The 27,276-nt window shown below is 37.2% G+C and overlaps 1 protein-coding gene across 1 annotated transcript in view; it reads left to right on the plus strand.

The window, feature by feature from the left end:
- Positions 1-27,276, plus strand: part of SV2C (synaptic vesicle glycoprotein 2C) — a 115,756-nt gene that overhangs the window by 41,311 nt on the left and 47,169 nt on the right. Inside the window, exons 3-4 of the mRNA XM_027671506.1 lie at positions 5,449-5,629; positions 17,815-17,966. Coding sequence (XP_027527307.1) covers positions 5,449-5,629; positions 17,815-17,966 — 333 coding nt within the window. The remainder of the gene's footprint in view (positions 1-5,448; positions 5,630-17,814; positions 17,967-27,276) is intronic.

Below are 27,276 nucleotides of genomic sequence, written 5' to 3' on the forward strand. Positions count from 1 at the left end.
GTATTTTGCTTTAACCATTTAGATCTACACCTTGAAAATTTGCCATTCCATAAATATAGAGCTTGCTGTTCCACCGCTACAAGCACCATTTAGAGAAATGAAGAAATAGTTATTACAGAGGAATATTAGATAGTGGCAGTTGTTTATGTACAAATATCACAGTGGTGGTACATCTGAGAAGATGAATAGTATAATATAACAAATAAGAAGTGAAGATCTAATATGCTGAATATATAGATGCTTTTAAAGACATCCAATGACAGGATCTGTAGAAAATTTGAGTCCTTCTGTCAATTCTGGAGTTATTATAGCTTTCTTATATTTGTTGTCTTAATGGAAAAGTATTTGCTTTAATTACCTCCTGTTACAAAGAGTTAATTGGAGGTTATGTTAGACGGTTGCTGCTTGGGTTGCGATTATTTTCAAAGTCTTTTCTGATCAAAGAAACTATTAATGGATTATAATTAAGTATAGGTCTGAAAGATTATCATCTTTAAAGTCCAAATATACTGTTTATCAGAGTTAAAATAAAGACAAATCTGGATATTCTTATATTCATTATGCTACTTATAAGCATTGGAGTCCTTCACTATGGATTGTTATATTCTAAACAATAGCATGTGGGAAGATCCTAATACAAGTAAATAAAACACTGATTACAATATAATTCTTATGAAAGGTGTTTTTCTCCTCATGGAGCTGGCTTAGGACCACATTTTTAATCATGTTTTCCAAAACATAAGCAGTATTTTAATCTTATTTTTAAAGTATTTTTTTGTAATGAGATTACTCTTTCCAGCTGTATGAAATACATTTCTCATTCAGATAAACGACCTGAACAACACAACAAGAAAAAAAACCACTTCATGCTACTTACGTTAACACAAAAAAATAACCACCAGTGAATTCCACAGCCTCTGAGTCTCTCTGTTGCAAGGAAGCCTGTCTTCACTTTCATTGCAGTATTTTTTCCTGATGAAGTATACTTACAAACTAATTTCTTAGAAGGTTATGTCTATCATTTAGATACCAGGCTATGAATTACAGGACATATCAGCAAGTAATGAAGTTATGGCAGCACAAAAACACTGTTTAACTGAACCTCATGACTGATCATGGATGTCTTGGTATGTTATTGTTTAGATTGTCCATAACTAGCATTTTAATACTTAAGGACTTCTTGGTCAGCTGCTTTGTAAGGCTAAGCTGCTGCTAGCAGTCTGAAAGATGCTGTGTGCACATCTATTTAAAAAGTACTCAGCCACCTGGTAGCCAAAGTGTGTGCATAGTGGAAAACAATTCCAAACTCACATTCCCTCATCTGAAGAGGATGCAAGCTTGCATTTTGTACATTTGTGCAATGGGGTAAAATTGGTGAAGTATGTAGAATTTCTGCTATGGAGAGAAAATACAGGTGGTTAAAACCTTGCAAAAGAATAATAGAAGAGAATATCTTAGCATGGCATAAGTTTCTTTTCAGCTGCCATTTGCAGTGCTCTTCCATTCTCAGTGCTCTTCCGTCAGTTAACACAGTTTTAGATTATGCGTTACCTTGTGGGAAAAATCGAAGACATATGTTACAGATATCATTAGAAGTCTTTGTATTTTGAAATAAATTTTAATTTTTAAGAGTATGTTCTAACATCAGGCTGGATGTCAAATCAGTGTGTCTCTTGTGCTGAATTAGCTAATTTCTTTAGAGGCACAAGTGTGCTGTACCAAAAAGAAAAAAGAAAAGCAGCCAGTCTTGTGTTCAGTAGTAGCTGCTCAGAAAGGGAGTACCACCCTCAGGATGACACGTTAGGTGGAAATCCATATACATATACTTACACCCATACAATAAATTTTTTTTGTGATCAGTCTTTAAAGACAAAGAGAAAAGGTAGCAAGGTCTGACCAACAACAGAGTATTTAATTTTTATATATGTGAATTTATGCAAAATATAATATGTGATCTATGCAAGGTGTACAAAAAATTTAGTGTTATTCTCAAGAGATTTATGTTCTGACCAGTGGAAAGCATAATAAACAAGAGCTGCAAAGGTTGGAAAGGACGAGCTTATGATAATTTAATGATAATAAAGCGATGATCTGATCTCATTGTTACTTGCATTTGTTGTGTGGTTGTTCAGCTATTTTAACTGTTCATAGTTAAAGTTCTCCTTTGCCATTTGTCATTTTTATGACTTCGTGAATATTGCTGCAGGGGAAAAAGGCCTTAAAGAATGATTTGAAAGGGGATTTCCTTTACAGACTGCAAACAGGGTTTAAACTAAAATTTATGGGGGAGGGGAACCTCAATCTATCCCACTCCTAAAAGTTTGATGCCAGTGCCAACAAGAGGTGCCCAGAGTTTGGAGAAGGTTCAGAAGCCATCAGGTTTAGATAAGGAAGAAATTCTTCACCATGAGTGTAGCGAGGCATTGGAAGAGGTTGACTAGAGAGGTTGTGGATCCCCCATCCCTGGGAATGTTCAAGTCCGAGTTGGATGGGACTCTGAGCAATCTGGTCTTATGGAAGTTGCCTGTGCCCATGATGGGGATGTTGGAACAAGGTGAGCTTTATGGTCCTTTCCAACTCAAACCATTCTATGATTCTATGATTCTGTGATGTTCTGTATAAAGAAAGACAGAAAATACGAAAAAGAAAAAGGGCAGGAAAAAGCATTGAAATAAGTGTCATTGGTAGCTGCAGTAGGTTCAGGATGGAAGGGATACAGATCTTTGGTCAGAGAGAGAGATTGTGCAGGGTCTGCAAGGCAATTATAAAAAATTTCAAAGTTAATATAATGGGAAAGAGTAAGTTAATGCTGCAGCTCAGAGAGCAGCCTATTTATAGCAGTTTATTGACAGGATGAGAATATTATTTTTAGCAGCATCTTTTGAATGCTCTTTAGGAGAATTACACCAACATAAGAGTCCAAAGCACAGTAAAATGACCAAAGGATTGTCATCTAAAAGGAAGTTTAATGTTTTTAAACTCTCAAGACTTGGAAACATTTTTTCTTTCATCATTCATAGTGTTTTGATATCTCTGTGCATCGCAAGGAAAGTAATTACTTGGTAAAATTTAGATTATTTGCATAAAAATATTTCAAAGTTATGTATATAAAGAAATATTTCATTGTCTTTCTCTATTTCTTATATTAGAGTGATGACTGGGAAAGCCCAATGACATTTATATGTGAAAGAATATAAGGAATTTCACTTAAAGAGTAAAAATCAGCCATTTTCTTTGCTTTTTTGAAATTGATCTGCTGGCAATGCAGCTGCTTAACTATTTTTTTAATGTTCTTTGAACTGCTATTGACAAGCAGGATCTGTGGGATGGAGTTTCCAAACTGCTAATAAGCAGTGATCCACCTGCAGCATGGTACAGTAACCTTGACCTCAGGAGAGATCTTAAAGCAGTTAAGTGAATATATATGTGAGTCATCAGTCTTTTTCTTTTTAGGACTAGTAAATGCATGAACTGTGTGCATTCTCATGAAAATCTCAACTAGTGAAATAAAAATTTCTGATCAGAATGAAGGAGCTACCTGATAAATGTCTGCTCCTAAACGCCTCTAAAACAAAAAAATTATTGTAATATCTGTGTCCTTCCTGGGCTAAGAGAAAAGTAAACAAAGATATCTTAGTAATTCTGCAGATTTTGGATTTACCCACATTCTCATCAGCATTCTTTGGCAAAAGACTGAGAACCCTGCAACACCCAGAAGATGTCCATTGACAAAAGTTATTTTGAGAAGAGACTTAGCTGTTTCTCTTAAGGAGTTTGCTGCTTTTGCAATTCTCTTGTGATGAGCAGCAATGGATCTGTTATTCTGTGCTAAAGTTAGATGGGGCTTTGAACAATCTGGTCCAGTGGAAGGTGTCTGTGCCCACGGGAGAGGAATTGAAATTGGGTGATCTTTGAGAAGCCTTTTAACCTAAGCAATTCTATGATTCTATGATCTTGCTAATATACATTTAAACATGTGTGTTTTATCAAATAGTTTTAAATTATGTCTCGTAAGGAAGGAGCAGTGAAAACTACTTGTACAAAACACAGGGGGAAACAGGGACAATTTGAGGTGCATGAGGCTCTGCAGGTGTCAGTACTTCAGAGGTTATCATCTGGAATTCCAAGCATGGAAATACTGATGATTGACCTCAACATTAATAAGTCTTTAACCAAGTCCAGGTATTTAAGTGTTTTATTTCAGCTTCCTTTCCCATCCAACCACGTTCTTCAGGGCAGAGGTGATTCTTTGGAAGGCCAGAATTTTACACAACAGCAATTAAAGTTCAGCAGAGCTGCTGGAGAATTTGTCCATTCTTAAGACTTATCAAAAAGAGACACAAAGCAAGGATTGCTAGTATTTTAAGTGCTTCCTGCACCTTTTTAGGTAATGTCTGCTCGCTAGTAGATGTATAAGATGGTAGCAATATACTAGGTGTATAAAACGCAACCTAGGAAGTTCAATAAGAATGTAGACAAAAAAAGAATTACATATATCAAACAAAATACAAATTTGATGGTTCTATCGAAAACTTGGGAATTGTTTTTTCCTTCTGACAGCCTGCTCAATGTGTTGTGTATCTTTGTCAAGTGTTCCACTGGGAGTTTGTCCTTGAAAAGGAAATAATGTACAATATGCTATAATGTGAATGGTCAAAATGTTAAATATTTCAACTTATCTTTTTGTGAGAAAGTACTTCATGTGGAAAACATCATTAGTGTTAAAAAAAAACCACTCCAAAATTATTTTTGCCTATGTCATTTTAATATATATAGCTAAACTGTAATGTACCTGTTCAAAATTCTTGGGGGGGAAAACACAAAAGAAAACCCCAAAATAATGAATCAAGAGCATTAGAGTGCTTTTGCTTATAAAGGACATTGCCTTTTTAAATAAAGCAATACCCTGAAGAAGGAGTGAGAAAAAGACAATCAAGCTGGACGTTTTCAATTCTATAGATCTCAAGTGGAAAGTGTGTGTTTCATAATCAGCTTTCTTTAAATTTAGACATATTACTCCTGGTGATTAATCTCCTACAAGACTGCTTATTTTCTGGAAATGTTCAGGAAAATTATTTTGGTAGGGGAAGCTATAATTTTTTGCAATATTTAACATAAGTGCAGTTTATTACTGAGTAAATAGTGGCATTTTTCCTTCTATTCAGACTTATTTGCATGCATTTGTGTTGTTTTAGCTAGAGGCACCTGGTGTAATATTTATATTGAACTTCAATGTGTCCGGTAACAAATGACAAAGACGTGATAGGAAATCTGTTCTCCTACATACATTTGCAAAGCTATGCATATAATTTCTATGCAGTGAGAAAGGATAAAATAATTTGTATAGTATTTTTTTCATAAATATAGAAGATTAACTGTTTTTGGTGTCATCAGTTGTGGTCAAGTTATGTAGCTCACAAAACAATATCTTTTTTTTGTGTATTACAGGTAGCATAGTGTACCTTGGGATGATGGTGGGGGCATTCTTCTGGGGAGGCTTGGCAGACAAGGTGGGAAGGAGACAGTCACTCCTGATATGTATGTCTGTCAATGGATTCTTTGCCTTCCTTTCATCATTTGTCCAGGGCTATGGCTTCTTCCTCTTCTGTCGCTTGTTTTCTGGATTTGGGTAAGCTGCTCTGGTTTTGTTCATTTCCACAATTCCAAGTGTTCATAAAACTTTCCTGTTTGCAAAAGTACATTATTTAATGTATAAATGCAGTCTGTATTGGGGGGGGAGAGAATCAAACAACTACTGTGTTGCTACTACACTCCTAAATCACAACTGGAAGGGGAAGAATAATGATTTTAGGGGAAAGACACAGACTGAAATCTGTGAGATTAAGTTTGTTATTTTTTTTGCAAAGGATTTGCTTTGTAAACTTGATCAACTTGCTTAACTCTTTTATGCCTCAGCTTCTCTACGTACAGTATCTTTTTCAGTCAGCAAAATAATACCCTTCCCACAGGTGTACTCTAAGATTTTAGTAATATTCATGAAGTTTCTAATGTGTTTGTGTGCATAATATTTTCTATAATGCCACTGCAGTCAAGAATGTAAAATTTAAAATGGAGTTCTAGACTGTGTCAGATGTTATTGTTCTCTTCAGAAGAATAGTGTTTGTGGCCCTGAGTTTTCTTTACTTTTCATTTAAATAACTTCTCAGTTGTTGTTTTAGATATATCTAATGGTTGATTAAGTTTATAATTTTAAACTTCCATGAACAGACATTCAGATGCACAAGTAAATTACTGTGAGAAAGCTTCTACTTTTACAGCACCCCTGGATAATAGAGAGCTCTGTTCTTCAGTGTGCTTAATTTGGCTCTTCTGGTAATGGCCTGATTCAGATCAAAACTCCTAATTACAACTCTATTTCAGGCCACTATCAATAATCAGAATGCTGAACAGACAGGAGCACAGTGGCTGAGTTGTTAAGTCATACACATAAACTCCACTGCTTATATGGTTTGTTGGCTGTACAGTATGTAGCCGTAGTGCAGCAACACTGTTGTGTGATATTTGTTGGTTTGAACTGGTCTGAAGCAGGCTAGGGCTAGACAGTAATACCAAAAAAAATTACCATAGCACTAAGTAGTTTTAAACTGACGTAGGAAGGGGAATGGAAGGGCAAGAGCAGAGAGGAAGATATGAGGAGTCCTCTAGCTAGACGAATCTCCTTAGTCTGTCAGTATATTGCCAGATATGACTTTAAAAGACAAGGGGAAATGGCAATAGTCTAATTATTGGAAAAAAAGAGCTTAGAAAAACAAAATTAAAAAATCCTGTATCCTAGATCACCATAAATTCCAGGTGCTATGTTTTGTCATGCCATAGAGAAACACTACAGATCCTGTTTCATGGCACTTTCACTCTTCTATGATCCAGACAAAGTCCAGAAGCTTACCCTTCTTAATTCACTGGGGCAGTACTTTGTGCTACTAAGCTTTGCCTTTTGGCCGACAGTTTTGTGACACTGTTGCCTTTCACCTAGATTGTCCCTATTGGGACATACAGCAAAATAGGTATTTATTATGCCTCATAACAAACTTGCCTGCAGGGTCTCCTTCTTGCTTTTACAGTAGTGATCAGTGCCCGTAGCTCTCCTTGTGATGGATGAACATCTTGAGTTGGGAATTGTGTTCTATTGTGGCCTTTGAAGGAGCATGCCCTTCGTATCTGTATTCTGTGTCTCTTTGTGTGTCCCCACCCTGTCTAAAGTCCTCCTACCGCATCTTCGAGAGCTACATGAATAGGTCATAGATAATTTATCACCATGTACTACATTTTAAATGGACCCTCCAAAACAAACCAAAACCAACCAACCAGCCACAATAAAAAAGACAGGATGACCTGCAGAGTCATTCCTCATAGCAATTACTGCAGAGAAAGATGCATAGCTGGCTCACATTTGCTGTGTTATTCAAAGATTGGATTTTTCCTCAGAATAATCTCCTTCAGCTGATATCAGAGCTGCAGGAGGCTTCTAGAAAAGAGAAAAAGCCACTAGGTTTCTAGAAAAGAATCTATTCCTCATTACCTCAAGATGAGAGAAGGCACATCTTGATGAGATGTTTCCCCTTTTCCAGTCAATGGGAACTTCACCAAACTGTCACAATTTCTCAAATATGGTGGATAGTGTCTTAGAAACTTCATCTTCCGGTTCCCTCATGACTCACCGATGTTTTTCATCAGGTCCCATCAACTTGTGCACCTTCAGGTTTCTTAGATGTTCTCTAATCTGATCTTCTCCTACAGTGGGATGTTGTCATTCTCCCAGCCCCTGCCTTGCCTTCTGCAGATGGTGTGGCTGGAGCACTTGGTGATGAAGACTGAGGCAAAAAAAGGGCCCACATTTTTCCTAGTCTTCCTTTTCTTAACAATGTGCCACTGTACCTTTGTTAGCAAGAGAGGAGGCTTTGCTCCAGTAATTTTGTGTGAATCAAAGAGCGCAACTATGAAATTGGAATAATTTTAAGCAAATAACTGAATGATGTGTTTTAAAGGCAAAATAATATTATTACTCAGATTGGAGAAGAGTTTTTTAAAGGGGCAGAGAATTATCTGGACAATTTCATTAAATTAAAAATCAATAAAATATTAAGAACTATTCAAATTAAATAAAATCATTTAAGTATATAGAGTTTAAACTGGTCTGTTGGCTTCTAGATAATCTAAAAAAAAAAAAAGTTAAGAAACATGAAAAAATAAAACCAGTATCTGTTATAATATTGTACTTATTTTAAAAATGCTATGAAATATTCTCTTTGTAGTCAAAATGTGTTTACAGAAGTAAACAGCCCAAGGAAAAAATTATGCCTTCACATACTTTTTTTTTAAAAATTTTATTTTTTCATCTGAAAAAACCTAAAACTAGTAAAACTTTTGCAAGAAAACAAAAGATATTTTGAATGCAAACCAGTATAAATAATATTAAGATATTGCTGTGTAAAGGGCATTGATACATATGAAAGTCTGAAAGATGAACTTAAGCTAGAGAAAAGAATAAAGAAATGTTAGAAAATCTTCAAAATCATTTCCTGTTACAGAAAATAATATTATAACTGTGATTCTTCCATTGATTAATCCAAAATTAAAACTGAAAAGGAAATTGAATCCAAAAGCCTGATAAAGGTATAGGAGGGTTTTAGACCTGGTTTCCTACAAAGTAAAAAGACCTAGACGAGAAACTGTGAGCTGTATTCATCATTAGCCCTTGGAGGAAGGTGCAAAGATTTTTCATGAAAAAACACCTCGTTATATCTGTTTAAAATTGTCAAAGAAAGGTTTTTCTGATGACTCACAACATAGCTGTTAACGTGAATGGAGCTGGAGTTGTTGTCTATTCAACACTGCTAGTGTGAAATATTCTTCTCAGCTGTAGAGTTTTATCTAATTTCTATTACAAAAAATAATCTAAGCTATTAGTTTATTAGTTGTGATACTTACAGATAATTTTAGTTGCAGCCTTTTAAAGTACGACAACTCAATATAGGATAAAGTGATTAAAAGTGCACCACAGTGCCCTTTGTCTTATCCCCACAAGTTTCATTTTGGTTGCTTTGAAATAGCCAGAGATGATACAATTTGGAAAAATGTATCATGCTTATCCAGCCCAACTGTTACTTCTAAAAGTAATCAAAGTTTCCATGCAGCAAAAAGCTAGCTGAAATAAATATCCTGAGATGAATCAGAGTTTAGAAATTTTTCAGACAACCTCATATATTTGCTCCTGGAAGAAACTTACTATTTTTCATGAACAAAGAAAAAAATGCTAAATAAATGTGTCCTATTTTTAAACCACATATTATTCCCAGACTACAGATATTTCTTTCAATTTGCCAGAATTTCCAGACTCACCTTCAGACGGCTTTCTTCATCCTTCCTCAGACAACACCTTTAAACCTTCCTGCAGTACTCCTTCCACATAATGGGAATCTACCACAGAGTCCTTGTGTCACTGTAGTAGCACTAAAACTGTAATTCAGGTATTTTCTCAAATTATTCACACTTCTGTGGGGAATCAAAAGTTAGCAATAATGGATGTAGTTTCTTGTAATTTGCAATTCTGAGGTTGTTGTCTGTGCAAGTCTACACACACTGCCCTTTACCACCAGTTTTGTATATTATATGTAGTGGCAAGAAACCCTTAAAGGCCATGACAAGGAAGGATGTGCAAGAAGTCCATATACATAACAACTGTAAAAATGTTCCAACAGAGATATAGACAATGTGGACACAGGACAAGATGGTTGGTCTACACAAGCAGTTGCCTTCAGGAACTTCAGATCTAGATCAACAGCCTGCTTTTATAATTGTGTGTCATCAGTACTTTGTATCATGCTGTATTTATATTTCACCTCTTCATTCCCACTTGTTCCACTTCTTTTTCATGAAGCACCTTGTGTCCTCTCACGCTGAAAAGGTCATATTCTTTTTGCCTCTGATTCCTCTCCAGCATTCAGCTGTCTCCCACCCAGGGCTATCAGTGTTTTTACACTGCAAGCTAATGAGTAGCTCTGCCGGTGATTGGCTTCAAAGCTGACAGCCTATGCCAAAAGGGATATATGCTTCTCAGTGAAGCCAAGGAAGCAGCTGGCAAGGTCTGAGCTTTCCAAATAGCTTAGATTCCACCCTTGCAGCTTCGGATGTGGCTAAAAGTTGACTAATCTAAACCTTGGATAGCCAGGTGAGAAGTGGTCTTCCGCTTGCTTTTAAGAGAACAGGACAGTGTTCTTATGAGGAAAGGAAGATCATACCGAAGGGAGAGAAAGGCTAGACAACGGAAAGATATAAATAATGTAGAGAGACTACATGACAGAAAAAAATCAAAAGAAATATAATAGAGTCATAGAATCATTTAGGTTGGAAAGGATCTTTAAAATCACTGAGGCGAACTATCAACCCAACACTGCCAAGTCTTCCCCTAAGCCCCTCACCTACACATCTTTTAAATCCCTCCAGGGATGGAGACTCCACATTTCCCTGGCCAGCTTGTTTCAATGTTTTGCAAATGTTTCCATGAACAAATTTTTCCTACTATACAGTCAAAACTACCCTGGCAAAACTTAAAGCTGTTTCCTCTATCCTACTGTTACTTGGAAAAGGAAACATGACCCCCACCTGCCTACAACCTCTGTTCAGGTTACTGTAGGGAGTGATAAGGTCCTGCCCTAAGCCTTCTTTTTTCCAGCCTAGACACCCCCAGCTCCTTCAACCACTCCTGATAGTAATTGTGCTCCAGATGCTTTGCCAACTTCATTGCCTTCTCTGGACGCATTTCAGCACTTCAATGTCTATCTTGTAGTGAGAGGCCCAAAACCAGACACAGCACTTAAGGTGCAGTATCAGCAGTGCTAAGTACAGGGAGACAATCACTATCCTGGTCCTGCTGGTCACACAATTTCTGATACAAGCCAGGATGCCACCTGGGTCTTCTTGGCCACCTGGTCACACTGTGGCTCATGTTCAGCTGCTTTTGACCAGCACACGTGGGGGTGTCCTTTTCTGCTGGACAGCTTTCCAGCCACTCTTCCACCAGCCTGTAGTGCTGCCTGGGGTTGTTGTGACCCAAGGGCAGGACCCAGCACTTGACCTTGTTGAACCTCATACCTTTGGTCTCAGCCCATCAATCCAGCCTGTTCAGATCCCTCTGCAGAACCTTCCTAGACTCCAGCATGTTCCCATTCTTGCCCAGTTTTGTGTCATCTGCAAACAGACTGAGTTGGCTGGGGCTGATCCCCTGATTGCCCTATATATGCTGTGTGATGGCACTCAGGATAATCTGCTCCATGACCTTCCCCTGCACTGAGTTCAGGCCTGTAGTTTCCCAGATCCTCCTCCAGGCCCTTCTTTTAAATGGGTGCCATTTTTCACAACCTCCAGTCGACTGGGACATCCCCAATTAGTCAGGACTGACAACAAATGGTGGAAAGTGGCTCGGTGAGCACTTTCACCTCCCTCAGGACCCTTGGATGGATCCTATCCAGCCCCATAGACTTGAGAATGTCTAAGTGGTGTAGTGGGTCGCTGACCATTTCCCCTTGGATTATGGGGGCTTTGTTCTCTTCCTTCTCTTTGTCTTACAGATCAGGAGGCTGGCTACCCTGAAAACAACTGGTCTGACTATTTGTTTCCCCTCATGCAATAAAGGCTGGACATTCTCCTTGGCCTGCCTTTGTTGTTAATATATTTATAGAAACTTTTTTTTTTGCCTTTTACAGCAGTAGGTAAATTAGGTTCTAGTTGAGCTTTGACCTTTCTGATTTTCTCCCTGCATAAACTCATGACATTCTTGTAGTCCTCCTGAATGGCCTGCCTGTTTTTTCAAAGGTTATAAACTCCTGGGTTTTTTCTTGAGTACGACTCTCTCTGTTCAGCCAGGCTGGTCTTCTTTCCTGCTAGCTCAGTTTTCAGCACATGGCAACAGCTTGCTCCTGCACTGTTAGGATTTTTCTTTAAGAATGTCCAGTGTTCTTGGACTCATTTGCCTATCAAGACTGCCTCCCAAGTGACTCTCTCAACCAGTTCTAAAGAGGTCAGTCTGCCCTCCAGAAGTCCGTGGTACCAATTCTCCTTGACACCTCTCCTTACTTCTCTGAGAATCAAAAACTCTGTCGTTTTCTGATTGCTGTGCCCCAGACAGCCTCCAGCCATCCTATCACATCACCCTTGAGTCCTTCTCTGTTCACAAACAACAAGTCCAGTGGGGTGCCCTTCCTTGCTGGCTTCTTGACCAGCTGTGTCAGGACATTGTCTTTCACACATTCCAGCTATCTCCTGAACTGTTTCCCCTTTGCTACGGTGCTTTTCCAGCAGACATCTGGTATGTTGAAGTCCCCTACAAGAACAACGGCTAGTGATTGTGAGACTTCTCCCAGCTGCTTACAGACTATTTAATCCGCTTTTTCTTCCTGGTTGGCCTAGGTGGTCTATAACAGACACCAACCATGGTATCTCTTTTTTAAGTAAAGACTTGAAAAGATGAATGAAACAGAAGAAGAAAATCTGCAAAAGAATGCATTAATAAACAATGATTTTGTGATTACCAGTACTGGCAGATGTGGAAGTAATTTATCTGACATATCTAGCAAATCGTTTGCAATTATTCTTTGCAATATGCTTGAATTTGACATCATATTAGACTTGATTTTTTTTAATAGTGTGGGGTAAATTTGGTGAAAGAATTATTTATTCATCAGTTCAGCTTCTATCAGAACTGACAGTACAGTAGAATTCGGTAAATAATCACATGAATCTTTTTTACAAGGACTCTCTTGCTATTAATAGCATACAGGCCCCTTATGTACCTGCAAGGCAACTTCTTTAGTATGCATAGTCCAAGGAAACACTTGTATTTAAACACGGATAGAATGATCAGCAAAGCTTAGTCTATAGTGTGCTGCAGTTTTCTTGGGTTTTATCCAGCAGTTCTCAAGGAGAACTGGTCAGTCTGGCTGCTCACCCTTAGATACTTTGCCAGTCTAATGGCAGTTCTGAAAGGAAAACAACAGAGATGTTTTTCAGTGAGACTTGTGGTAGCGGGTATTGAAATGTTAATAGGAAGAGAGAAGAGTAGATGCAATTAAATGGAAGGACAAGGGGTGATACGTTGTTTCCGAATCTCTGAGTCTGTGTTTTGAGCTCTATCACTTTTTAACAAGTTGCAAATAACAAGGTGACAAGTTGCAAATGCAATCTCACACAGACACTATCTTTATTTTTAGTCTGGAAATTGTCCAGCTTTGAAAGAGTATTTCAGAAAGGTATTTCAGAAGAGCACCATCCTACCTTGTGCACTTAGCATTCTGTACAGGTTTGGGGTTTTTTTCTAATTATCCCTATTCCTTATATGCTTTTGCATGTCAAGCCCCTTTGGCTAGTGAATCTGCAAATAAACAAAAGCTTCTATCTGAAGCCAGAGGTTCCTGAATGCCTCACAGACATGTTTTGATTACAACTGTCACACTGTGCAGTTGCCAAAGTCTGTTGTGACAAATCATAGCTCTGAAGGTAGATTAGCAGACATTTATCATCTTTGTTTGTGACAAAGAAAATGCAAATGTATCTCAACTGATTGTTTGTTTCTCTGAATCCTACCCTCCTAAGTTGCATCACTTAAATCTCCTTTTGGTTTCTCCTTCCCCATAATTTTCCAGAACAAGTGTGAACTGAGAGTGTACGAAAATATATAATTATGCATTCTCTCTTGCCCTGTCTACTTCTGATGGGGTTTATCACATAAGAAGAAAAATAAGTGGAAAATGCTGTAGCTGACATTTGTAATTTTTTTGACTGATATTTATGCTATTCTCTCACATATGGAGCAATATATGCAGGAGCAAAAGGTTCTTGCTCTTTATTAGGTGTTATTCTTCTATATATTCTTACATAGTTACAGGAAAAGCAAGGCTGAAGGCATGCATCCTGTTGTTCTAGGTGCAGAGACTGACCCTTATAGTGAGAGAGTTTATTTTATGATCTTGAGCCAACCTCGACAAAGTTTTGCCTCTTGCTGCTATTGGGTTACAGAATCTTTTATTCTGGAGACACTTATCACTCATGATCATCAACCCTGAGATTTAGATCAGTGGTTTTTTTAATATTTTTAAAAAATGTTCAGATACCACACGATTTATCTGTGGAGGTGTAAAAAATGCACATATTCACAATATGTTGGCACCTTGTAGACACTTTTTGTGACCCTTTAGGAAGTAATGCATGGACTCCCACTATGATCTGTGGATAACAAGTTTATGTCCCCTGCTTTGGCTATGATGACTGAAGAAGTAACATGCATGAATAGCAGATGAGATGTGAAAACTTCAGCTTGCTTGAAAAATTTGTATTTAGGAAAGTTAAACTTCTTCCTACTTTTAGAATGAACATTCTTCTCAAGTCAACACAGTTCTTACAGGCTTTTCATCTGCACATGCAGACATATCAAGAGAGGAATATAGTTTGATGTATCACATTATTTTCTACAAATGAGGATGAGCCATATAATTTATAAACACACTAACAGCAGACAGCCCACTGTATCAAACCAATTCATTGCCAGAAGCAGACTTGATACTGTGTCATGTGGGAAAATAGCATTTTCATTTCCCTTAAAACAGAAGATGAAGTCTTCCTACGTAAAAAATTAGTAGTAATTCTGCTTTAATTTTATTCAGAATTCCCTGTTTGCCTGCCACCATCCATTCCACACAATGTTGGTGGGCAACAAAGAAGCAGTCTGCTTTCAAACTTAAAATACAAAAATGTTGAGAATCAAATTCAGTTCCTTCCATGGATTTTTTTTCCTTTTTTTATTATTAAAAGTGCATTCTTCCTTGCAGCTGTTGGGTGATATGGAGGTTGGTTTTTTTTAATATGAACATTTGATAAATTAATTCATATTGTGCAATAGCTGACCAAGTATCTGAAAGATCCTCACAAGAGAGTGATGGAGGAAGTCAGAGATGCTCCTATCCTCCCTTGCCCAAGTCTTTGAGAGGTAGTTTATGCTTCTGGTAGCAATGTTTAGTATACCAGATACCATACTAGTTCTATAATGGAAAATGACTGTAGTACCCAGCACATATTAAAATTTCTGCAAGAGTCAGACAGACATTTCTTTGCTCCCTAAATCAAAGTTCTCTAGGTCCATTCAGTTTTTAAGGAGTTTTCTTGTTGTTTGGTGTGATAACAGTTGTAGCTGTTCCTGCTCTACCTTTCTGCTATCACTTGCTCTGAATTTAGGAGCAAGTTTTAGGGAATGGAGACATGGCTACTGCAACCTTGTGATTGTCCAGCATAAGAGCAAAAGAATTGGCTTCTGCATTTGGATGCCTCCTCTCCATCTCCCTCCTCACTCCTCCAATTTCACTGTTGATTAACCCCCCTAAGATTTTCATAGTAGTTTTTTAGTCCTTTTAGTAGCTTTGTGACATAGGAAGAACTTTCTTGGTACTGGTATCCTAAAAGCTTGTAGCAGTATCATTCTGCATTTACAGGAAGAAGAGTTTAACAAGCTGAGAAGCAAATTTTCTGTTCACAGGCTCAAAGAATCACAGAATATTCTGAGTCAGAAGGGACCCATAAGGATCATTGAGTCCAACTCTTGAGTGAATGGCCCATATGGGGATTGAACATACAGCCTTGGTATTATTAGCACCATGCTCTAACCAACTGAGCTAATCTCAGGGTTTAAGGTGCAAAGAAGGAAACAACATGCTTTACTACACTGTTGCTATGAAACAAAGACCTTCAACTCTAAATAGCAGCACTTGTCTATGTGATGGAAGTACTTCCTTTATTTCTTGTTTAAACAGTAGACAGATTATTTTCACTGTTTAGTCAATATGAATGTAGTATCTGAACTTTAAGCTTTTCTTAGCCTCTTGATGTACTCACTGGAAATGCCAATTTGATCACATCAGTTAAAACAGAAAAAATGTGAGTTTTCAAAGCTGATGTTTTTCTTGGTTATTTGCATATCCAAAATAACATTTTAGTTTGTTGGCTCCAAAATTTCTCTCACATGTCCAAAAGGTCTACTTGGTAGAAATGTCATCCCATTAATTTGGTCAGTCCAGACAATGCTTCTGAAACCTTGGAGAACCCTTAGGATGTAGCGTATATGTCAAGCCCCCTGGAACAGTCTTAACTGCTAAAGCAGCATCAACCTTCCATCCTTCGTGGTACCATTGGTTCATGCTGAAAGCTAAGAGATGCCTTTTTTGCTGCTTTTGGTCAGGTTCTCTGTACATTTTATGTCATTGAGACAGGGTAGGTTCTTTTCACTCAAAGCATCCACCCAATGGATTCCATATGCAACCTATTAAATTAGATCTTCTTGAAATAGGGCACCTGTAACTACTCTTCAGCATTTTCCAGCTTTGGCAGGAAAGAGGAAGACTGTTTCTTGTTCTGCTAGTGAATTTTCAACATTAGAGAAGGAACTCTAATTAAGTGCACGGATACTCTATTTGGGCATTATTGTGGGAGTGCAATTCAAAGCTGTGTCTGAGGCCTGGAGGGTAAGACATCATAGCTGTAATCCATTTATATTTTAGGAACTGAAGAGCCCTGAATCCATAGTAGCACTGAGACAGCAGGTCTTCCCCGTCACAGAAAAATGATCTATGATTCCACCCTTGGCCATGTCCCTTCCACCATTCCTCACTTGGAATATCCAGGAGAAGCTCTAAGAACAATGTCTCTTGTTGCCTGTGACAGGGCAGTTTGCAAGGGAAGGCTTTCAGTATTTTCAACCATGAGAAGAAACAGGATACAGCCCTTGTTAGCTGCATATGTAGCAAGAATTCCTGGAAGTGTAAACCTGCATTATCGGCAGAGCCTGTAAGAGCTAGCAGGCTCAACTATGAGAAACATTCATTGGAAGACTAAATAAATAGACTAAATACCAGCAGAATATCATAAGACGATAAGGCTTCAGGATGACCTAGTTGGACTTTCACTACCTGAAGGGAGACTACAAGAAAAATGGAGAGAGACTTTTTACAAGGGCATGTTTTTAAATGAACAGAGAGTAGGTTTAGGTTGGATATTAGGAAGAAGTTCTTTCCTGTGAGGGTGGTGAGGGGCTGGGACAGATTTCCCAGGGAAGTTGTTGATGCCCCATTCCTTGAATTGTTCAAGACGAGGTTGAATGGAGCTCTGAGCAACCTGGCCTAGTTAAAGGTGTCTTTTTTTTTGTCCACCTGACCTTCAGAGAGTGCTTTTTTTACCATGTGAAAAAAGGAATATTATATGAATGCATAGGCTTTTTGTAAAAAATTAAGTAAAAAGCCAGCATGGGCTTAGCCAGACATAAAGCGCAACTGAATAGAAAATGCTTTTAAATATGTATGAAAAAATATTGACATTTAATTACTTCCTGATTACCTAAATCATGGGAGGCAAGACTTAGAGAAATACCAATTACTCTTTGGGAAAATTATTATTATTTTACCATTAATAGCAGTGTATTTTGGCACCTGTCAGTAGGCTGCCGTGATTTTGTAATGGTGACATTCAGGACTTTGTGATGGTTTCTGTTCCAGTGACTGACACACTGACAATTCCCTCGAAACACTGAATGCAACAAATAGTACGTAGAATTTTAAAGGAAATATTTGACAAAATTTGTGTCCAAACTGATGAAAGTTTCCTCTAATGTTCCCCAACACATGGTGCAATTTTAGAAAAAACACTTGTGCCAGAGAAGCTGGTTTTATTTGGCTTTTAGAGGACTGCAGCTATGGGCTTGTTCAAACTTCATCTAGCTGTTACTCTCTTGCTTAATCCATGATCTGTATCTACTTTTAGGATCGGTGGAGCACTGCCAACAGTCTTCTCCTATTTTTCGGAAGTACTTGCTCGGGAGAAACGAGGTGAACACCTGAGCTGGCTCTGTATGTTTTGGATGATTGGTGGTATTTACGCTTCTGCAATGGCTTGGGCAATAATTCCTCATTATGGTAAGAAAACGGCACCTTGTGATTTGTAGCTCTTCTAGTATGAAAGTAAAGCTCTTGAAGTATATCTTAAAGGGGGGTATTCATGTCTGTTCTCAAATTACTGACCCCACTTTTGGTGAATATAGTGAGAATAGGTTGTACCCTAAATAAGAAGTAATTTATTAAAAGACCCAAAAATTAGCCAATATCCATGTTTAGTCGGATTCTTTAAATTACTGAAAACCTGAACACATGAAAATATAATTGGTTTTACTACTAAATCTGGGGAAAATAGATCATGTGGAGACTCGCATCAGAGAAAATAAATTTTAAATTGCTGGATGTCAAATTGGTGCTCATTTTGATACAGAGATAAATTGTCAATTATACATTCTTGAGAAGAAGAGTGAGAACTTTCTTAGTGTTTGCAGTGCTGAAATCTGAAATTAGTCTGAAAAGAAAACTGTGCAGAATGTTTCTTAGTACATCTTTTTAGTGGTGTAAAAAAAGATATATGGAACAGAGTGCACTTAAAAGCAGTAAGGATGCATAAGGGCAATGGCTGAAGTTATACACACACACAATATAAGCTACTTTGTGAAAGAGCCCTTTAATTGCCCTGACATGGTTAAACATAGTATGGAGGTACAGATTCAATTCTGAGTCTCTTGGGCTTGCCTTTCAGAAGAGTTAAGTGCTCACAGGTCTCCAGTGTTCCTGAGACTGCTCAGGGGTTCTTAAAAATCAGCTTCTCAAGCACTTCTCCCTGGCAGTCCTCAAGTGAAGTAAAGCAGCACAGTGAGTTAGCTGGCATCCAAAGCAACTTTCTTTAGCCAAGAAGTGAGGTTTATCACAGTTAGATTGTGAAACAGAGGACAACTTCATAAGGTTTGCCCGAAGTGATTTAAACATTTAGCAAGTGGTAATGTCCAGAAATAAATTACAATAATGTGGACTAATCAAATACTTAGACTGTTGCATTAAAATTAATTTTAGAGTCCAGTACACTCAACCTGAATCTATATCTTCAACCTTGCCTTTTGACTTTGAATTGTTGGAATCAAAGAGGAATTTTTGCTGATAAGGCACCATGTGGATTCTTTTTTTCCAATTAGTAAATTGCTCTGGTTGCCAAGTATGCTTTTGCTTTCCTATGGATTTTTATCTTCTTTATCTTTCAGTTGAAAATGCAAAAATTATGACAGACTGATTTACATGTTTAAATATAAAATTGTAGATTTTATAAATAACTCAATATCCTTTACTGAGGTACTTTTAAAACATCACATGGCAGTATATCTCAATGAATAATAATACAATTCCTTCTACCAAAGCAGTGGCACTAGAGAGAAAAATTTCCTTCTTTCTTTAGCAGTGGAAGAATATCAACAACAAAAAGCAACGCTGCACAGATTTTTTTTGTTGGTGTTGTTTTTTCCTCATGCAAAAATATTTGTTAAATAACATAAGAGAAAAGCTAGCCATATAAGTCACTTTTGCAGTTTATTAAGGAAAGTTGTAATGGTCAAGAGGAGGGCAAAAAAAGCAAGCTATAGACAACAGAAACAATCCCTTCTCACAGTAAAAGAAATTCATACATCATTTTGATGGCAAAATTGTTTATGGGTTCTGATGAAGTCTTAAAATTGTCTTTACTTATAAACCAGATTTTTTTTTTTATGTTGTGAAGTTTAAAACTACTGTCTTAGTTCCTAGTGTAAATGTGAAACCATTCCAGTTCATGCAAAATGCATTGTTGTCATGCTACTGTGCCGAGCTTGGCCATTGCCAAGTGCTCCCAGAGCAAACCCTACTCCAGCATTTGGAGAGTGTGGTCACACATTCCTATATCCTCCTGGAAATACTCCAGGACAGAGGAATACCCATGCAGATCTCTGCACCCTTTGTACAACATGCATTTAGGAGGCTCTTATGGTATTTTGTCTTTTACAATTTCTTCATGGTTTCTATAGATTTATTTTGCCAGAATTAATCAAAGATAAAAATTTTTCTCCAAATCACTTCCAGTCCATCATTTACATCTTCACTGACCAGGAAGCAAAACATAATTATAAACAAAACACCTGCTTCTAAACCTCTTTTATATAGTGCGTAGGGATTTCTGAGCTCTCTGCTTCTCATTTGAGGAGTAAACCATGTTGATTTTTCTCAGATGGACTTGAAAGTTACTCAACAACAGTGAACGAAGTTGCATCCGTTGAAAGGAGGTAAACTATCATTGAGCATAGTGGAATTTTTCTTAAATTAATAGAAAGACATCAGGTCAACACAGTAGAATAATTTCAAATATTCTTTTCTTCCCTCTTTTCCAAATGTATACCTTTCGTTCTACTGCTTCTTATATAAACCACTTCAAAAAGTCCTAGATTCAAAAATATACATTATCTAGCCAAGGCAGTCATGGAAGCTATGTATACAAGTTTACCAGTTGAACATTCAGCTCTATCTTTCAGTGGGAAAACAAATATTAGGTTCTCTGTATGTAATAGTTTACCTCTGTTGTTAAAGCAGAGCAGGAGTGTGTGAAACATGAGGAGAGAAGAGGCTCTGAAACACAAAATAAAGTGTAGCTAACAGTTGTCTTGGCATCAGCACGTTGGTAAGTGAGGAATTAGCATGATATACTGCTGCAGTGACCACATATTGAAAGGCTAATATTATTTGGAGGACAAGCATCACCGTAGTAGGACTTTTGGATTTATGTATCTGTTGGCTGTTTAAAAATTGAAAATGGATATAGACTTGTTCAGGGTCTCCTAAACCAGAGCTCAGGCCACAGAGAAGCTATTAGAAGAAATGTCTGCAGAGAAATGCTTCTAATTGCAGCTAATTAATAAAGCCCAGGTTAGGCTGCTACAAAGAAATTGTTTTATGCGTACTTATATCAGGCTAGATAGGAATAATAATAATAATTTTATAAATACTTTTGCAAATGCAACTTTAAATTTAGCATTATGTTTCAAGGTACATTAGTTCAAAGACTGTCAAATGCATCTACTTGGTCTTACAATAGTCTTTAAAATGTTCATTTTTTAAATAATGAAAAATCCTAAGACTCAGAAATTTCCATTTAAAATCTAGACAGTGATATCTTGAATTTTTTATACCAAATTTATGTGTTAGTCTGAGAATAGAAATAAAAAAGAACTATGAAAGTTGTTTTATCAGTTAAAAATAAACAAACAAACAAAAGTTGTGTGCCATACCCATGTATTTTTGTAAAAATCAGTCTCAATTTTTATTGTACCATATCTCCAAACTAAACATCATGGGAAGCTGGATAAGGATTTCAGTGTGTTATTAACTTCTTTTATTCTTAAATCTTTTTCCTCAACAATAAGAGGAGTACTTGTCCAAAAAGAAATTAAATTGCAAGGCAGAGAACAGGATGGTGCAGGTGCCCAGGCTGTTACAGCACAAACTGTATGTGAATTCTGAAGCTTTTTCCACACTCTAACACGCCACTTCTGGTATGTACCAGAGGAGATAGCCGTGTTAAATTACTGTACTGAACAAGTCTCCAAAGTAGGATCAGAAACAGAGACATTAATTCCATATATATGTACTGAATTCCAGTTAAATTAGGCTGGATTATTCCCTAAAAGACTGCAAATTTAATAATACAGGATCAAGGAAATAGGAAAAATACTTCTTTCTAACACACTCAATGCAAAAAGCAGATGTAAGTGTAAATATTTTTTCAGACCAGTATAATCACATTGCATAACAGATCTTCATCTAGAGTATTCATTTTTCATCACTTGAGTCTTTTTTTCAACTGAATTGAGGACCACTTACTTGTGTTCATAAGAGAGGTATTTAACACCATTCAGGAAACAAATTTGGAGTAGAAAGAAGTGGAATAAGAAACCTAAGGGAAAAGCATTCCATTTCAGAAGTGAAGATTTCTTCCCTGGCTGCAATGTGTCTCTCTAGGTGTAAGTAGGAATGTATTAATATGTTATCTTTTCCAGCAGATTTTTCCATTACATCAGCATACAACTGATGTTTTATTCTGTGACTGAAAGAAGACTAGTTACAAATTATATTTCTACTTCAGTCACCAGAATTTTACTAAACTAAAGAAAGCTGCTTTTTTCTGAATGTATTTTTTTCTTTTTGAGAGAATAACTTCTTTACAGTAACATAGAACTTAACAGTGCAGACATAGAGATGTCCAAAAGATGCAGTAACAGTTGATTTGCAAAACGCTGTATTTAAAATATTAACGATAACTTCTATTTTTAAAATATATAATTATGTCTCCCACTTTCTCCACTTCTCCCATTCTTTTCCTGGTCTGCAAAATATCTTATTTCTACTTTTCTCTGAATATCTTTGCCTATTACTTTTCTCCAATCAATATCATTAGATGAGTTTAAAGGACAGAAACTGGAGTTTAGTTTAGGTAAGAGAGAAATTAAGTTTATGTACAGATGTAATACAGTACTAACATAAACTGCCAAATACATTTACAGAATTTCCATCACTGGAAGTTGTTAAGGGCACATCAATCCACAGTCTGTCCTCAATAGTTTAGAATCACATTAAATTCACCAGACCTACCACTGGAGACCTGTTCTTAATTCTACTTTCCATAAGTAGATAGATCCTTCCATAGGCACAGGAGTCCATAAATGGCTTCTGTTTCTATCTAAGTGTAAATGTGATGAGAGTGGACCAATCTGTTTTACTTTCTACTAGGAAGTGGCTTGCAGAGTTACCTGAAAAACATTTCTCAGTTTGTAGCAGAAGATTGTTGAGGTGAAGCAGATCAGTTCACCTGAAGAAAATAACTTCACTGGCAATGAAAACAATTTTTTTTATTAACTTTTTGGGTAGGTTGCTTGAGAATAGCTTTTGTAGTGTTTTACATGTCGTGTTTGCTCTGTTCTTGTGTCATCCAGCTGGAGACAAAAAAGAAAAATATATCCTCAAAACTACGGTAAAACCCCCTTCTGTATGAAACTGTCATGTACTTTACTGTAGTAAAATAAGCAAGGAGGTAAGCAGAGCTGCATGGAGCAACTATGCAAATGAGGAGATGGGAGCTACTGGCTCACCGTGCAACTCACAGCATGTACAGCACCAGGCAATGTTAAGGGACGAATTAATCCCACAGCCTGATGCAGATTTAACTGAGAACATGATGGCCTAAAACTGTTGAGTAGCAATGAAGTCAGTAAACCTTTTAACTCCCTTATTCTATCTTGGATTTTGTTGTGTTAGATGGTTTCTCAGTGGCACATGGCAGCAGCAGTATCGAGGCAAAACATCCTATACCAGTGCTATGTATTATCGATGCATTTATAGGTGTAGGGCATAGTGAGTACTAGTACTTGATGAGTAATAAAAGCAGAATATCTTAAGAGTCACCCATCTTCCAGCACTTCTAATGAACAGAACTGGATCCTTTTGAGTGGTGGGAGCTCTAATTGTGAATTTACAGAGATTTCAGTCTAGCCTTCTGGTCTCCTCCCATTATAAGCAAAGTGGAGTCAAAAGGTTGAACTATTGTGGTGATGATTATTCCAGGATGAATGCCCTGAAAAAATTGTTCCCCAGTAGATAAATGCTAACGGTATATGTTTCAGATAATATGAGGAAGAAGTGTAGCTTTTTACACTTGTCAGCCTTTATTTTTGTAGAAATTAGAAGGTTGAGGAATTATTACTAAGATGAAGGGCTAGAAGCCAGATGCTTTGTTAGCAGCCTGTATAGGCTACATTTTTCTCAACGGTAACCCATAAACTTGGGTATCCCATGGTCTAGTTCAAAGTTGTACCCAGATGAGTATAGAAAATTCTTGACTACTCTGAAAAATTAGGGTCTTAACCTCATTATTACTTGTCTGTAAAACAAACCCCAAAAAACATTCTTTACTTCTTTGCTGAAGTTGCACAGATTGATATTTGGAAAGCATCTCTGAACACAGTTTGCTCAAGTTTATAAGCTTCAAAGTGTCAAAGTTGATGGTAATGTTGTAAATAACTGGCTGTCACTTTTACAGTAGTCACGGTATTTCAGGTATTTATTGTAGAGCTTCTAAATTTTCAGTTGTGTGTTAGAGGTGGGTCTGAGCATCACAGGAACAATGATTTCATTCATGGCTATTTCATCAGCTGCTCCTAGCATTTCCTCAGCAGTGAGGTGCCCAACATCTTATAAATGTCTTATAAACCATGGTTTAGTCTTAGGGAAAGGATGACCAAATTCTTCCTTCTACCTTTCCTTAACTGTAGTCCCCAGAGGGGAATCTGACTCTCTCTGATGCCATGTATCCATCCAATCAAAAGACTGGGATGCACCTACGGGATTTATAATTTAAAAAATCACACTTACCTGGTTTCATATTGCTGCATCCCTGCAGTTACTGTGACAAAAACAACCAGTGAAAGAAACTATACTCAGTAGTCATATCTGCAGAGGTGATTTACTGTTGTTCCTTGGATGTCAACACCTGATTAATGCGAGTTAGAAACAGGAAAACCAGTTATATTTGGTTTCTTTGTTCGAAGTTGGAGTGTGCTGAAATAGGATGTCATCAATGATTTAGGCATGCAAGAGGTGCATCAGTGATGTCTTCTTTAATCTTGCAGAAAGCAAATGAGACAAGTGTGATTAGCTGCAAAAGGAAAAGGAATAAACTTATTGGTGATAAGACAAACTGTAATGAGCTGAAATTTCTGTCAAGGGGAGGTAGTACCGATAATGAGAAAAACTTTATGATGGTGCATTAGTTAAGCGTCTGAATAAAACTGCTGTGGAAGTCATGAACTCTCAGGCATTGAAATTCTTTAAGAACATATTTCAATAATATTGCAGGGGCCATTGTTGATTCCAGTTTGGAACAAGTCGATACACTGGATGCTCCCTCAAAGTGCCCTCACCCCTGCTCTATTAAAGAGATACTGTTGCTTCAGAGTGTGTTGGGGTAGGCCAGAAAAGAGGAAATGAAGAAAAAAAAAAGACAAAAGAAGGAGAGAAATTAATAAATTAGAATTAAAAAATAAACAAAACAAACAAACAAACAAAAATAATCCCCAGCCAGCATTAGAGATTCCCAGCACACGTAGGAAAACGCCTGTCTTTATCAAACTATTCTAGCTGGTGTCTCCAATAGGAAGACAGAAGGCTTGTCGGCCAAAGAACCCTCCACTCATAGAAACAGGAATTTATAAGTTGACTCTTCTCTCATTTTTAAAATTCTGGACTCTCAATTAAAAAAAAACAAAAAAACAAACCAAAACCCAAAACACACAGACAAACAAACCCCCAAGACATTGTTTTTCTTACTTTCCTCAAACATTTCTCTAAAAATATGCCTTTTCATGGTAGTTCAGAACAAATTCAAGCCAAAGTAAAAGCCGTTTGGGAAAAAACTGATCCCAGGGCTTCATTTTCTGTTATATGGTAGTTTCTGTTCTTTGCAGAAGATAATCTGAATTTTATCAGTTGTCCAAAATAAAGAGAAATGTCAAAGAAGATGGCCTGAGGAAGAGCTCCACGTTTCTTTTCTCAGTTGTGAAAAGCCCATGAATGCATAAATCTGTAGAATTTGAAATCAATATTATGTCCTTTTTTTTAGACTTGGAGGAAACGTGATACAAATTTTAAAACCAAGAGCAGATCTTCATATTTTCTTTCTTATACAATTGCCTTTCTGATACATTTTCTGTCTTCGGAATCAACCTTAACCACTGAAAAATACCATTTGAGATTTAAAGAAGTTGGAGCTTTGTTAAGGTTGAATCTGCATTTGCTATGAGACTGTGGTAGGCTGAATAAATGGAATAGATCAGACATAAAGGCATCTACTACATAATGCAACATCCGTTGATCTGTTTTGCATTCTTCTAAGAGACAAAATGATCCCTAATGTGCTGTGCTTCCACTCTGCAAATACTTAATGCACTGCCGTTAGTCTGGTATTCTGCAGATGAAGCTATATCTATACTTTTTAAATCCAAATTAATTGAAGTGCGTACAAGGCGGTTTTAATGTTAACTTGAGTTATCAACTTCTATTCATGAATTGTTCTTCATTTGAAATGATCCTATGAAATTAGATTACACTGAATGTGTACTTTAAAAAAATCTTCTTCTTTAGAAACAAGACTGACAGAACACAGCATAATTTAGATGCAAATCTACCCAGGAAAGTAAAACAAATCACTTTATCAGTTTGCTATTTTCTGTGCCCTAATGCAGGGTTTGATATGGTCACTTCAATGTTTATATTTGCAAGCGTTAGAAGCTTAAGTAGCTTTTAGCACATCTACTTAATGAGCACTAAAGATGCTCATTAGTGAGCTTCAAATATAACCTTTTCCTGAGCACTTTAGATTGAGGGCAAAAGAAAAAAAATTTTTTATTGAGAGGTTCAGTAAAAATCTAGTAAATTACTTTGTGAGCAAAGAAGTTATGAGGCTCAGTGTCCAAGGGTTCCTGTCAATGACCCTGTGATCCTGGCAAACTCCTTTCTCTCTTCCCCCATATTTCTTACAAGGCACCATGACAATACTTCAAGTATGTCCTTGCTTTTTCAAGATCCCTTTCTGCTATAGTCTCTACAGTTGCCCTTTCTTTTCAGAACTGTGCTGTAAGAAACATTCAGATTCACACACTCTCACCATACTCATGGCTGCATTACAGCCCTGCTCTGGTGTCAGGGAGAAAGCCACATGTTTTGGCTTAGTCAGACCAGTGCCAAAACTGATGGATGGTGTGGCTACATTGCGGTCCCATCCCCCAGGTTGGCTGCAGCATCCCTGAAGGACCACTGACATCTCCTGCCTCTTCGTCCATCTTCTGATGGGTTCTCTCTCCTCCTCCTGGGCAGTATGTTTTACAACACTTTGGAGAATGTGAATTATCTTTGAGACTATTTTTTCCTGTGCTTTTTGATTGAAGTAGGTTAATGGCTTTAAAGGATGCTGGCGGAGGAACTGACAGTCAGGTGAATAGACTGTTTCTATAAACGCCATTGTTCAATGCCATAAACATAATTTTCCACAGAAATCCGCATAGTAGTCAACCATTCTTATGACAATAAAAAAAAGTCAGCTTCTGTCTATGGATTGGATATACAACTGGAACATAAGTTGGGTATCTCAAGGTCTAGTTCAGAATTGTACCCAGATGGGTATAGAAAATTCTTGACTACTCTGAAAAATAACTAATTTGCAGTGCAGTTGCCTTTAAAATAAAATTAACAAAATCAATTGCAGAATGGCGTTAGATCTTTTTTTCCCAGGAATTTTTTTCATACTTTTCCTCAAAGAAAATATTTTATGTTACTTTCAAAAATC

Source organism: Neopelma chrysocephalum, unplaced genomic scaffold (genome assembly GCF_003984885.1).
Source record: "Neopelma chrysocephalum unplaced genomic scaffold, ASM398488v2 Primary Assembly neopelma1_97102, whole genome shotgun sequence".
Lineage (NCBI taxonomy): Eukaryota > Metazoa > Chordata > Aves > Passeriformes > Pipridae > Neopelma > Neopelma chrysocephalum.